This window comes from Scomber scombrus, chromosome 19, assembly GCF_963691925.1.
Source record: "Scomber scombrus chromosome 19, fScoSco1.1, whole genome shotgun sequence".
Lineage (NCBI taxonomy): Eukaryota > Metazoa > Chordata > Actinopteri > Scombriformes > Scombridae > Scomber > Scomber scombrus.
This window is the reverse complement of record NC_084988.1, coordinates 8,384,102-8,398,726: the sequence shown is the minus strand read 5'-3', so window position 1 is coordinate 8,398,726 and position 14,625 is coordinate 8,384,102. Positions and strand designations below refer to the sequence as shown.

The following is a 14,625-nucleotide window of genomic DNA, read 5'->3' as shown; positions in this document are numbered from 1 at the left end:
GAGCTCCAACTTACTGTGAATTTCACAGCAATGGCACTTAGATTTTTTTGTTGCAGTTATTACTTTGCATAAGACAGCATGCTTGAAGGTCAAAGTAAAGACTGATCCCAGTCTGAAGATACTTTGCGTCACAAACATGACATGGAAATATTAGCATCATGGTTAAGGATGCAACAAGAAGGTGGTACCCTTGCTACATCTGCCAAGACTTGCAACCAGTCTCATGGCAACTTACGTTCAGGTATCTTTTTTCAAAACATCTTTGCAATTCAGTGCATCCCTGCCACTCAGGAAACTCCATGGTAACTTAACTTATTGCTTTGATGATGCTTTGATACCACAGACCCTTGTTTACTTGCAGCATCTTTAGTATATTCACTCTGCACGAAGAGTAATTTGGAGCAAAGAGCAGTCTACACAGAATCCTCTTTGGAATATATTGAAATGCAAAGAGATTGCATAATTGGGTGGAAGGGTAACTCAAAGTAAGATGATCCAAACATAGATTTGTGATGTTTTTTAGGTTATCAAATTCCAGAAGTCACTGGCTCACAAAATATGGTACTTAATGTAATTTTAATCTGTCATAACAGATTTGAAAAACTGAAACTGGCAAGTACTACAGTATGTGTACAGAGGGCAAACATTTATTTTTCCAAAATCTCTCTGATCCAAAAGTTATTTGATACCAAAGAAAGAAGCCATACTGTATGTATTATAAGATCTGTTACATCAAAAATGTCACTGCACTTGTACTTTTAACTAGTTCAGTGTGTGATCCATGTAACCGTACTCCATCCTCATCTCGATTTGTTTGCTGAATTGAGACCCTTGGGATGTTCCTGGCGCTATGTGGACGGGACTAAGTGAAACCATGTGGGGTAGTGATCCCACCACATCTGGCAACATTTATTTACATTAGTACTGCGGTCTCTAATCAAGCCACCACCAAGGCCACACACAAATGCAAGCCCGCTGGTGAGTGAATTTCGGTTGGCAGGATTGGCCAAATGGTTGGACAGACTGTCCTGTTTATAATTTGTGACATTTTCAATCCCAGGAACAGCCCATTGGTCTTTCAGAAAGATGTTCAACGTCTGATGTTGGCTCAGTGTGAATGGGTGCTTTGTTAGTCAACAGCTTTAAAATACACGTGTTCTCTATTTAACTTTTGTAGATGCAGATAATGTCTATAATTTATGTCTCTTAAGCGTTCACAGGCTTAACCAACTATATATTCCAGGATTAAACTGCCCCTTTTTAAGGAGGCATGTATCCACACAATGACTCTGTGGCCCACATTCACGTAGATTTAGGATCACTTAAGATGCCTCCATATCTGATTCCACCAAATACTGTTTAGTCTGCTCAGCTTATGCTCACTTTTTGTGTGACACAGCAGAGGAGGAAAAGCCTATGCTGAGGTGAAGGATGTCTTTAGTCTATAGTGGCTTCCCTTAAAAAAAGCCATCAGGAGACTATCCACCTGTTTACATATGCACGCCTCAGACAGATGTTGAATAATTCATCCACAGAGGCGGACAACACGCAGCTGTATTTGGGTTATGGGGGTGCAACGGTTCCTCTCCCTGTCTGAATTCATGCAGCCCAAATTATAGGCATTACTTTGCAGGCAGTGCAGGGCAAAGCAAAACTAGGACACTTTGCATAGAGGATCCAACCGAGAGGCACAATAAGATGTGAAAGATGGAGCTACAGAAAGGTTCAGTTATAATTATAACACAGGCCTGTTAGGATCGGGGGGGAACGGTGGGACAAGTCAGTCGGATTGATTTAGGAAAACTGTCTTTTGTAGCAGAGTGGGGGGAGTTTGTACACTGCAGAAAATCCTTTACTTCGCTTTTCTGTCGCGTCTGTAAACTCTGTTTCTCTCAACACAAGCGTCACAGTTTGCAGGCGCACTGATGCCATTTGAAAGAATGCAAATATTTTTTTCCTGAATTTTCGTCTTGTTCATAGCGGATCCTCACTGGATTCTGCACAAGACATCGACACATGTTAGAATAATCATGGAGCACCTTTGCGGAAACAATTTATTTACCATATTTCAACCCTTTGGGAGTGAGACTAAAAGCCTAAGATTGATATGTTTTTGCATTGTAGTCTGCGCACACACTCGCAGGGCAGAGGCAAGGGTGGCATCGCTCTGTCAGACAGCTATCTGGAGGGTTATGGCTCACAGGTTTCAGACTGGGTGCCCTTTAGGCCTAATGGACACTGATGGAAAATGACTCCACTGTTCCAGCGATCCATCAGACGCCCTCTTTCTCTCTCTCTCAGAGCCATCCATCAGGCCGCTGCTTTCAAACACAGTGAACTTTATGGGTGCTTTACATGCGCAGCTGCGATGAAAATAAACCGCCTTAAGTTAAACAGATGGTTGTAGCAGTGATTAATAATACCCATAACCAGTAAACTATCGGAAATTGAAACAGCATTGAGTAACAATTCAAGTTCTCCCTGGGAAACTGACATTAAATCTTCTCTTCATCTTTATACGTTTACATTTATAGACTTATGCTATGTTAAAATGCTGTTAACTTTCTTTCTTTCTTTTTTTTAAATCAAATAAATCCTAACAGTTTACTCTGAACATCCCCAACTGGGCAGCATATACCCAGGACTCAGTGAGTCAGCCAGCCCCAAATCCCCAGGGAGAGCGCGGCTCGGCACGGCTACAGACCCCGCCCGCGCAGAAAGAGAGAGACCGAGAGCAGGAGGAGGAGTGGTGGTGGGGGTTACTTACATCGAATCAGGGTGCCGGTGAGTGTTGTTGCCGCCATAGGTGGAGGTTGCATGTGAGCATGTTCGGATTACAGCTGTGATCATCAACGGCTCCCTGGCTGCGCCGGTCAGCGTGACGCACAGAAGTGAAGGCGCACCGAGACTGGAGTCACATTGGATTAGAGCCAGTGACAGCGGAGGGATCACCAAGTTGAGATGCTGCGAGAGCCCGTTGCTGTGTGAGGAGGGATGCTCTCGTCTGGCAGTTCTTACGGTGTGATAAGTTTGGACAAAAAATAACGGGAGAGGAGTGCATGTTTGATCTTTTTTTTGGGGATGTATTTCCTTGAACTGCTTTAAGAGAAAAAGGTCAATTGCGTGCAGTTTTAGGCTCTTGGTTAGCCTGTGAATAGATTTGCGTTGTGAGAGCAGCGGAACAAAGCACACGCCAAGCTGAATGCCCAACACAGATAAACAAATATGACGGCCGGTGTTATGTCTGCTTTTGTGCAACGATATCGCTGATCATATTACACATCTCGGACGAATTCTGGAGTCTAAATAATCGTTTTGGTTTTTTTGGAGACAGAGAGGATCTAATCCAGTTGGCGCATCCATCTCCCCCCGGCTGCGCGTAATGGGAGAAAAGTTTCGGACCTTGCAGACGAGACGCACTCGCAGCATCCCGCCGACGACGCACTTGTAAATAACATGTGAATTCCGTTGTTCTGTCTGCGGCCGACCAAGTTTGAAAGTGGATTTCAGCCATTCAGTATGACTTGAAACACCCTTTGGGTTATCTGAACTCGCGCCAAGCCAGTTAACGATCCATGAACCGCCGATCCGATTTGTCCAAAGACGCGCACACGGACATTAATGATCTAGAGAGGATTTCTGCAGCAGCAGCGCAGTGAAAGCCTGATCCCACTTAGAAAGAGAGAGATAGAGAGAGGGAGAGAGAGATTCCCCCTGGATGTCTATGATGTTGTACCAGCTCGGGCAAAGGTGTGTGATGGAGGTGGTGGTGCTGACCATACTGTCCTGGGTCTCCGTGTGGGCAGAAGAGAAGATCATATTTGACAGACATGCTGTCTACTGGAACAGCTCCAACCCCAAGTGAGTTTTAGTAGGAGTTATTCTTAAAGGTGTGTGTGTGTGTGTGTGTGTGTGTGTGTGTGTGTGTGTGTGTGTGTGTGTGTGTGTGTGTGTGTGTGTGTGTGTGTCTGTGTGCGTGTGTGTGTGTGTGTGTGTCTGTGTGTCTTTTTGAAACACTGTTTGCTGTCTACGTCCCTGGCGTGTATGGCTCTTAAAATAATAATAAACATTCCCAGCATGCAGCGGAACCTTGATATCTTAAAGGAACACTTGTTTTTTTGTTTTTTTGACACATGCTGTCTGACCACATCAGTGTTTTTTTGTTTTTTTCACCAATTTCTCACAGTTTCAGCAAAGTGTTGAGCAAATATTTTAATATTGATGTTTTTTAAAATGAGAAAGCGCACACCAACAAACGCATATAGGTGTTTGTTGGACATCATGTGCAAGCGCACTGGATATTTTGTTCTGTGGCACAAGGAGCTCCTTTTGTCTTAGACAATGAGGGCATCCTGCCTCCTCTTCTCATCAATGTCTGTAGATTTACTCCCTTTCTCGTTTTTCCTCTCTCACACACACACACACACACACATTCACACATTCACACATTCACACACAAAGACTTTACCTTTCTTTCTGCCACTTTCAGTGACATGTGCCAGTAAACACAAGCACACATTATTTCTCTCTCAATTGCAAGCACTTGTGCAAAAACCACATCAATAAATAAACAAACACATAAACACACACATGAGCACATTAGATGCGCACACTTAAAACACACACACACACACACACACACACACACACACTTGTCTTTAGCCTGGCCTTTCTCATTGATATGGGGCAGAGCACACTGGGTCCGTCTGTCTAATGGTTTGTGACAACTTGGCCAGCCTCCTCCTCTCTCTCTCTCTCTTTCTCACCACTTCCTCTTCTTCTTGCTCTCTCTCTCTCTTCCTTTTGGCCTCCCTCTCTCTCCCAGGTAGATAAATAAACAGTGAAAGTGCTCCCTCTCACTCTCTCACAGCTGAATTAGTACAAACTAACGGCACTGTCTCTCTCTCTGCATCAACCAAACACACACACACACACACACACACACACACACACACACTGAGCTAACAGGCCTGTCCCTGACTGCATCACTTTTCCACAGAAGGCTTCTCAAATATTTAACAGGCAAAGGGGAACATTTTCTCCCTTTCTCGCTGTCTCTCTCTCTCTCTTTCTGTCTTACTTTTCTCGTCTCTGTGCTCCTTTCTCAACACACACACACACACACACACACACGAACACCTACACATTGCAAACGTCACAGGGTAAATTTAAGTTGTATGGACGGTTGCTGGGGGCGCTGTTATTCCGCCAGGGTCGTACGGGGAAGCTGAAGCAGAAAAGGGGGCACATCAAAAATGCATTGCTACTAAAGCAATGAATCTAGACTCTGGAGCCCTGGCGAGGTTGGTTCCCCCTGTTAGACCCTGGCACTGTCATTGCTCATGCTGCGCCCTTTTCCACACACACACAAAATTCTGTCCCGCTGTACTTGTGAGGACCTTCTACTGACAATATTGATTCCTCAACTTTAATATGAAGAAAATTCTCTTTCTGAACTTTGACGATTACAACACATTTTTGAGAGACTAGACCACTAGCGAAGAGACAAGGGCTCAAACACCAAAATCAAGCCAGTTTGTGAAATATTTAAAGGATAGTTCCAGTTTATTACAAGCTGGGTCTATTTTCCTAGCTTTGGCTGAATTTCTTTTTGGGTATAATAGGACTATACTCACCATGCCAGCGGTGGCTGAGATCTGAAAATGCAACTGCATCTCTGAAAAGAACTCCAGTGGGGTAAGAAACACAAGCAATCAGACATTTGGACAGGTATTATTACCCAAACTGTGCGTCGTAAACATCCATCACCGTTTATAGGCTACCATACTTGGTGTAGCCGTGCACACAGTTTTCCACAGTTTGCAATGAGGGATTATTTCTGACATTTTTTGCACTCATTTGTGGTTTAACCTCCTAATTAAGTGGTTTCGATAATGTGTCTGAACACTTTAGATTGTTTATAACCTGTCTGATCGTCTGACTGCTCATTTCCTGCACCGTCTGACTTGTAGAAATGCTGCAGGGTTTCGAGATATCAGCAACAACTTTGGTGAAAACAGTTTAATCTTAACTGATTGAACTGATGAAGGAAAGTTAAATAATGCAGTGGGTTGGCATATGAAAGGTATTCATGGTGTTACCAACATTACAGTTTTTCCAGGTTTACTGCTACATTTGTTTAGCCATCACATTCATTTCAGTGTAACTGTAGATTTTCCTCAAAAATACCTACGTATTGCCTTCCTAACTTGTGAATAGATTGTTTGATCACATGTCTGAGAGAAAGGGATGTGATGAAAATTGGGGATCAGTAAATGCTGTTGAGACGATATATGTCTCCATCCAGCTTGTTTTTCCAAGATAAGAAGGGCCCAAACACCATAATTAAGCCATAATTAGCTAACATGAAGTTGAACTGCGGTATGTTGAGTGATGTAGTATTCCCGAGGTGAAATTTAGTGAAGAAAAAACTTTCTCAATGCAGTCTCATGTCTTCCATGACATGTTTAATGTAGGATAATATCTGACAGATGAAGTATAATTCCTGCACAAATATTTCTAAAACATCTTACTTGTCACCTGGTTAATACACTGGATAGGAGATTTAATCAATGAGAACTGATGAGTGGCTCACAGACTAAATGCAGGAATAATGCATCACGTCCAAACAGAAGCTACTGTCTGAGGCACGGAAATGACACAAACAGCTGGTAAAATAAACAGCTGTGCGTCTTAATTGATCACACAACACCAAGCACACAGCTTGTATTGAGTTATCACGATGTGTTGTCTCTTGTGTTCATCAAAAGTTTGCTCTCACAAAAAACAACATGAGAAAAGCGGTTCTCTAAAAGGTCACAAGTACTGACATGGAATTTGTTGAATTGATAATCATATTGTCATATTTTTTTTAGCACCAGCATACATTTTCTGTTTCCAAAGAAGAGGATTTAGAAAAGTGCATGAAAGGACAAGTGATAACACGGTGGAGAACTTATTTGAAGTACTGCCAAAAATGGTGCTGGCTACATCAGCTACACTATGTCCCTACTTTCTTACAACTTTTTCTTTACACAGCTTAATGAGGCACCTGTTGGTGTATTATAATTGAACAATTACTTGATCTATTATTGGATCCGTTTACAAATTGTAACTAAACTGTAGCATGTGACGAATGACCTATGTGACATTAATTTGCTTTGCAATCTGCTTAGTAGCTGTACAAATATGTGTTATACTTGCTGCCAGGTATCATCAGTAGAGTTATTTTAAAAGATCATTTCATCTCAATTACAATTGTTTTTTTTTGTTTTTTTACGTGGCTCTAGACATATAGATAGTAGTTACATGTTGAGATGTTGAGTTAGGTTTCTGCTACCACCCCAATACAACAGTGGTGCAGTGCTCAGTGCATTGAAAACACTACATTTAAAAGTTGCAGTAGCAACTTGTCTTTGCAACGATGATGCCCCAGATACTTCAAACAAGTTGTCCCCATGTAAACTTTCCAAATTTAATTTTCATGTTTTGAGCAGCAGAAATGAAATTCTATTCGGCCCCATTTTATTGGCGGGGTGGTAGAAGTTTCAAAAGCACATATTTCAAAATCGCAAAAACCTGAGACTATCTTTGTGTTTTTTCTCTGTTGCTATGGACACTGCTGCCCCATATTTCCCAATACTGATGATATTTTTCAATTGCTTCCATTAATGTTTGTCTACTTCCTCTCTGTCTACCACAGTCTTGCTTGCTCTACTTTTCTCTCGTGTGCTTCTCTGGGATTCATCACCCTCCACACTGACACGTTTTAATTGTTTTTTTTACTTGTTAATGAATTATACTGGCAATTTGTTGGCCAGGTCTGTTTAGGAGTGCCTATCTCAAAGAGACTCACCCGGACAAGTAAATAAAATGAGTTAACCAAATGCTCCTACTTACGAGAGGAGGCATAGCACAAATTGGCTCAACCCTTTATATCAAGGGCCCTGGCTCTCAGCAGGCCTATATCTTTCAAGGTCTTGCTGGATAATAGAAAATGTATCAGATAATCCAATTCAAACAGCTCCAGCCACTTTTGGTCACGGTGGGGAGCAGCACTCGCACACTCTCAGTGTTGAGTGTTGTCCATCCTCCTGTTGTGATGAGATATGTGATTCTGCACAGTAACAAAGTACCATAACATACATTATCACAACAATACTGCAACACTAGAACAGGATCTGGAAATCTCCCAGACCCACATAAAGGGATTTATGCCACATGCAGGAAGGAACATGCAAGGAACACACACATTCATACATGTATGCACGTCCACACCAATGGCAGCTATATGTAGGTCACAAACTCACACACACACACACACACACACACACACACACACACAAACACAAACACGCACACACACAACTACAACCAGAATTGCTGTCCCTTGAATACAATGGTTAGACAGCTTCCATTTTTTCTATTTACTCGTCCATCGTGCACACACGCACGCACACACACACGCGCACGCACACACACACACACACACACACACACACACACACACACACACACACACACACACACACACACACACACACACACACACACACACACACACACACACACACATTGAGTCCCCTTCTGGCTCCCAGGCCCATATTATAAAGCTTGCAGGTGAGGGGGCTTTGTTCACCCCGAGCAGCTAATGTGCTCAGAGCAATGGGCTCTCCTCCACACACATACACACCCTCACGCACACACACATACACTGGCTCAATGGTCCAGAAGGAGCACCTTATCTAATCCCATGGTTTATCCTTCAAAAGACTTTCTTTTCCTTTTCTTCTTTGTTCCTCCTCTTCTCTCTCTCTTCATCTCTGCGTCTTTGAGGAACTCCGTGTCAGTGAGAAGCACTGATGGTTGACGACACACTCATACTATGGGACAGAATCTATCTCCTTGGAGACACACACACACACACACATGAACTCACACAGCCTTTGACGAAGAAGTGTCTTATGCACAGAGCACCCCCTGCCCCACACACAAACACACATATACATACATATACTAGTGCACATAGAAAGTTTTAAATGCACGCACACATGCATCCACACACACACGTAATAAACACGCTGTCCATACACACATAAACCCACACACGCTGTCTTTTTGTCGTGTCCCCTGTGGCGCCCAGTGATATGTGTAGTCACTCTCACTTCCTCAGCTCTACCGCACACATACAGACACACACACTCACATAGATTTGCATCCAATTTACATGTAGACTTGTAGTCACCCCCACTCGGTTACTGACAGTTTGTCAGAGTAAAAACCTGCCCCTGGGTTAAATCCATCTTCCACTGCCACCACCACCACTACCACTAACACCACCCACTCCACCACCATCCACCTCTCTTTCTCTCCATCTTTCTTCCTCTCTGTCTTACTGTCTTTGTGTCTTTCTATCAAGCTCTCATCTTTCACTCTCTCTTATCTCCTCTCTCTTGTATCACGACTACTCTCACTCCCCCCCCCCCCCCCCTCTCTCTTGTCCCATTGGGATGTGGTTACAGTGTTTTTCTTGCACAAGACCCTGCACTGTCCACACTGCCTCAGGCAACGTTTCTTTCTATACATACTCACAGAAAGCTGCACTACATCAGGTTACATGTTCTTACTATGACCTACATGATTGGACCATGTATGTGTTTGATTCAGATGTCAGCACTACTGTGTTTCATATAGGGAGCGTCAAGAGTTATCAGTGGAATCCAGCAGAGCCTCTCACATCGAGCTAAAAATGATACTTCAAGTAATTAAAGTCAGGGCTCCTACCTCGCAAATTATTTCTCCCTTGTCAGCAGGAGACACGGTTACATAACAAGATCCAGTGTGGCTGATCTTAGTCATCAGCAGATTTAATACAGTGATTGGCAGGAGGAGGTCATCTAAATATTCAGGGGAAATTAAAGTGAAAGAGTTTTGCAGTCGATATAAAATAAACTACCATTTCAGGAAATTATGGTATGAAACTCAAAGACTTGATTGACAAAACCTGTCTGTGATTTTTGGCCATATGGATTTGATTATATTTGTATTTTAACTATCTCAGCTGAGAGAGGGGAAACATAGTGTAATTGTATGGATCTTATAAAAAAAAAAAAAAAAAAAGTAAGCTAAGACTTATCACAACTGTGCCATGTATGATGAAACACTTACTACCTCCTTACTTTTACATGGAAGGAAAACAAGAATTAATATTAGTACCTTCTTTTAAGTCTCACAATCAACAATGACCATTTTGATAAAAACATATTGGTCATGTTGTCAAAAAAGGACTATGCCTCAATATATTCCCACCAAACAGGACCTGAGGATATATTAAAGTCCAACTGAAATTGCATTTAATGGTCTCTCTTTGTAGTCAAAAATAATGACTTTTTTATTTTATTTTATCCAATTAAGAAAAAAATGTCTTTGGAAAAATATCAAAAATGCTCCTTTTTATCTTCGCAAATTGGTGGGCATGTTGGAGATTTGTTTGATTGACATTAGCTGGCAGGCTACTGGTGTTACTCCCAAGCAGATAGCTGCGGGTCTGAAAAGTGAAGCCAATGCAGAAGTGCCTTAAATCCACATTCTCTCTAACAGCCAGGAGGGGGCGGCTTCACCAGCTCCAAAAAGAAGTCTGTTTCTATAGAAGTCTATGGGAAAATGAACCTACTTCAAATTTGATTTATTACCTCAGTAAACACTTTAATTATGAGTTTATAGCCTCATTCGCTTGTTCCAAGTCTTCAATACAGCATGATGTTCATTTTGTAAACTATGGCCCAATTTGGAGTAAAATAGGCGGTAAAGCAGGGTATGCTTTAAGGCATAGCTACCTTGTGATTGACAAGTCACTACCACAGCAGTACCTGAGGTGCTTTAGTTGGACCCTGGGGAGCTCCTGCCCAGCTCCATGCTCTCATCCAAATATGGTCACCTCTCATCACTTCTGGCCAAAAAACCTAGATGGAGACAGTCAAAACTCGAGGCTTCAAAACGGTAGTCCACAAAGCAATGGGTGACATCACGGTGGCTACGTCCATTACTTTCTTATACAGCCCCCGGTTAGTCTGTATAGAACAGAGACAAAGTAAACAAACTGCAAGTTATAGACAGACAGTGTGTCACTAACAGGGATTTTGAAGAGAATTCATCAAACCAGCATGTAACAGGTCTGAAGTGACATTTTCAGGTATGCTAACATTCTGTTTAATGTTTAAAGTCTGTGTAAAGTAAGAATAAATATGTGTTCTGAGTTTGACATACCACAGAAAAGTGTTGTTAACCACCAAAATATATAAGAAATTAGGCTTCATAGTTAAAAAGTAGTCATAATCAGCCTCTGTCTCTGCTCCCAAAGCTGTGGGAGTGCCCGCCGAGTTCGCTGAAACCCCTGCTAGCTCAGCGGCTAACTCAGTGGCTAACTTGGCAGCTAACTCAGCTAACTGGCTAACTGTAGACTGTAGTAGTAGTAGTAGTGTGCGCTGTATGTTTTTATACCCCTACAGCAGCATGGGCGGGTTTAACACGGCGCTGATTTTCAGACCCACCCACTAAATCCTGAACACAGAAATTTGAAACACAGTTTGGAAGCCTAGCTCCACAATTAAAATCTAAATGGTTGAAATGCTTTTTACACATTTTTCACAGGAAAATGTTTTAAATACATTTATGACCTATTTAATGTGTTTAGAAGAACATGGCTGAATTCACTTTACACAAACTTGAATGTGCTGTGGCTAACTGACATTAGTGGCACACTTTTGTGAATGTTTTTTGTTTTTTCGGTGGCTCATTCAACAAGCCAAGGAGCAGGACAGGATGTATTTTATGTTTGTTTTTTTTAGATAAAAAAGGAGACTTTTGCAGGAAAGCTAATGTGGGTTGTTGTTCAGGGTTTGTGGTTATTGGGTTGTGTAGCAGGATGCTATCAGACTCAGTGTGACTGTCTGCTCTGCTTCATATGATATGAAAAAAGGAGACCAGCTCAGTAAGTGGATGACAGAATGGTATTTTATCAATACAATGTAAAACTAGTGGACACATCATAAATAAATATGTCCCTTTGATTTTTGAGGTTTTTCTTACGGTGAACACATGACAGGCAATTTACAGAGCAGATATGTATGCTGTAGTTGACAGAAAAAGACCATTTAAATTCAATTGGATAATAGTATATATATAGTATCAAGGGCCACAATGGAAATAAGTTCTAGACTTAAATGCTGAAGCAATGTGTTAATTGACAGTTTTGATAATCCATTTATGTTGGAGTAATTTATCAAGCCAAAATGTCAAATATTGATCAGATTCAGCCTCTCAAAAATATGAGGATTTGATGTGTTTCTTTATTTTACATCATTCTAATTTGATCAGAGCTAGACTGTTCTTAGAGCAGACATTTTGACTTATAGCTACTAATATTAATGATGCCTTAATTCCATTTATGTGTTGTGGAACCATGCTCACTGTGCATGCTGACTCGCAGGCACAGCATCCTTAATGTGATTAATTACACCTGTGCCTTTCCTGCTGTGACAAGCCAAAATGTTCGCAAGATGTTTGCTTTGAAAAGATGTATTTGCAGCTTGGGTTCTAGGTAAGAGTCATGTGCATTTTTATTACTATTTTCTGTCATTTTTTATACCAAACAATTACTTAAGTAATGGAAAATGTAAACAACTGATTAATAATGAAAATAATCATTAGCTCTAGACTTTGTCACCCTTGACAAACTAGCTGAGATGAAAATATTGCTTTGTCAGCACCATAAAATAAACTAAAGTTTGCTAATGAAATCACAGCGAACATTCTCATCCAGTCCTTATTCAGGGTATGTTGTTGGTTGTTTGTTGTATTTTAATGACAACATTTGTATTTTAAAAGCACGGAGGAAAATCACGCCTAGTAAACTGGTAATATATTCTGCAACTTTTGGGGGAAATTACTTTTGGGTTGTTGTTTTTTTCCTCTTCTATTTCTACCATGTATGACACTTGATCTGCCATTGAACACCTCTCCATGACAAGCTGATGGCAACCCGGCTCCATGTGCTAATTTGCACTGCCAGTCATGTGTCATATGTCTTATGTCAGTGCGTGTAACAATTAGAACAGGAAATCAATGTGAGATGGAGAAAAATCTCTAGCCCCATGATTTCATTTCACTGTAGGATTAACAATTTTATTCTTTCTGTTATGAAGGTAGTGGCTTAGAATCATAATCCTTGTCTTAGAAATGGTTTCTTTTTCAAAGTAGGCCCCCCACCTCCCAAAAAAATCTTCCCCCAGAGCACATGAAACCAGACCTCTCCCATGCATTTTTTAGAGAAAGGTGCCCTTTTTCTGATTTTCAATCCTGCCCCAAAGTGTCTGTGCATGCTGCAAAATATCACTGTCACTTGATCTGCCCATAGGAGTGTAATGATTTGTTTAGTATGTCAGCAGCATGGCTCCGTATCTCTAATGCAATACGAACTGTTTACTTATCTTCCCACCACGTTTGATTGTTCATGCAGAGGAGCAGGTTGAAAGAATAAGTAAAGATATTACGCTGCAGTGCTTGCCGCTTCTGTTGCTACCTTCCACTAATGAGGTTTGTTGATGATAATGACTATGGCAGTGATGGTGATGATGATGATGTAAGCACTCCGAAACAACCTGGGGAGATCCCAGGAGTTGTTGTTTTTAATGAAGACAGAGAGAGAAACAGTTCGAACCAGGAGATAGAACAAGTCAGTGAGCTGGGGGTTTTAAGAAGAGACGGAGAGGCCAACAGACAGGATGAAAGAATGAAAGCATGAATAAGAGAGGACAAAATAGGGAGATACAAGCTCAGAATATGAAACACGCCAGACTGCACTCAATACATAGTGAACAATGTGCATTGTCATTCGTGCTCCATCCTTGTTTCCACTCCCCTCTAATACTTTTCCTCAGGTCCCGGCTGGTTGTGCTGATTGTGTTAGCCGAGTGAAAGAATAGGACCGTTTCAGTTCTGTCTGACTGATACTCTGATGGGACCCTGGCCGCTCACTCTTCATATAGACCAGCTGGAGACTGATAATAACACATAGACTGTGTCTGGCTACGCCTCAGACTAGCCCTGAGAGACAAAAAAGACAAAAAAGACAAAAACGTGAAAGGGAAATAGGGAGATCTACTTGAAGGATTAGGGACACTCAGAGCATGAATATGAAGAAGGACAAAAAGTTGAATGTATAACAAAGAGAAAACCACTTGAATTTCTTAAAATGTTCTTTTCAAAGAAGAGGCACCATGAATTTAGGGATAGTTTGTGGTGTAAGAATAAAAATCAAAGCATAGGTGGAGAGATGCAGAGGAAAGGGAAATTGGGTGGAAAAAGAGAGGGAAAGTGGTGGAAATCAAGGGTGATGAAAAAGATGGAGGAAGAGGAAGATTACTTCTGGAAGTATGATTCAGGCAGACATACAGCAGCATAGTTGGAGAGAAAGCAGCTATAAGCGCACGGTTGGATGGTCCCAGCAGGTGAATGTCGAGGGGCTGGTTTTACATGGGGAAACACTGGCCTTTAGCATGGAGCCTCGCCCAGTGTTAAAGATGCCCTCTGGCGCGCACAGCTTTTAGAATGATAAAGTTGGCATTT

At 41.7% G+C, this 14,625-nt stretch overlaps 1 protein-coding gene across 1 annotated transcript in view; it reads left to right on the top strand.

Annotated features, from left to right (window-relative positions):
• The first annotated feature begins 3,718 nt into the window (after positions 1–3,718).
• Positions 3,719–14,625, top strand: part of efna2a (ephrin-A2a) — a 78,380-nt gene continuing 67,473 nt past the window's right edge. The window contains exon 1 of the mRNA XM_062440477.1: positions 3,719–3,861. Coding sequence (XP_062296461.1) covers positions 3,719–3,861 — 143 coding nt within the window. The remainder of the gene's footprint in view (positions 3,862–14,625) is intronic.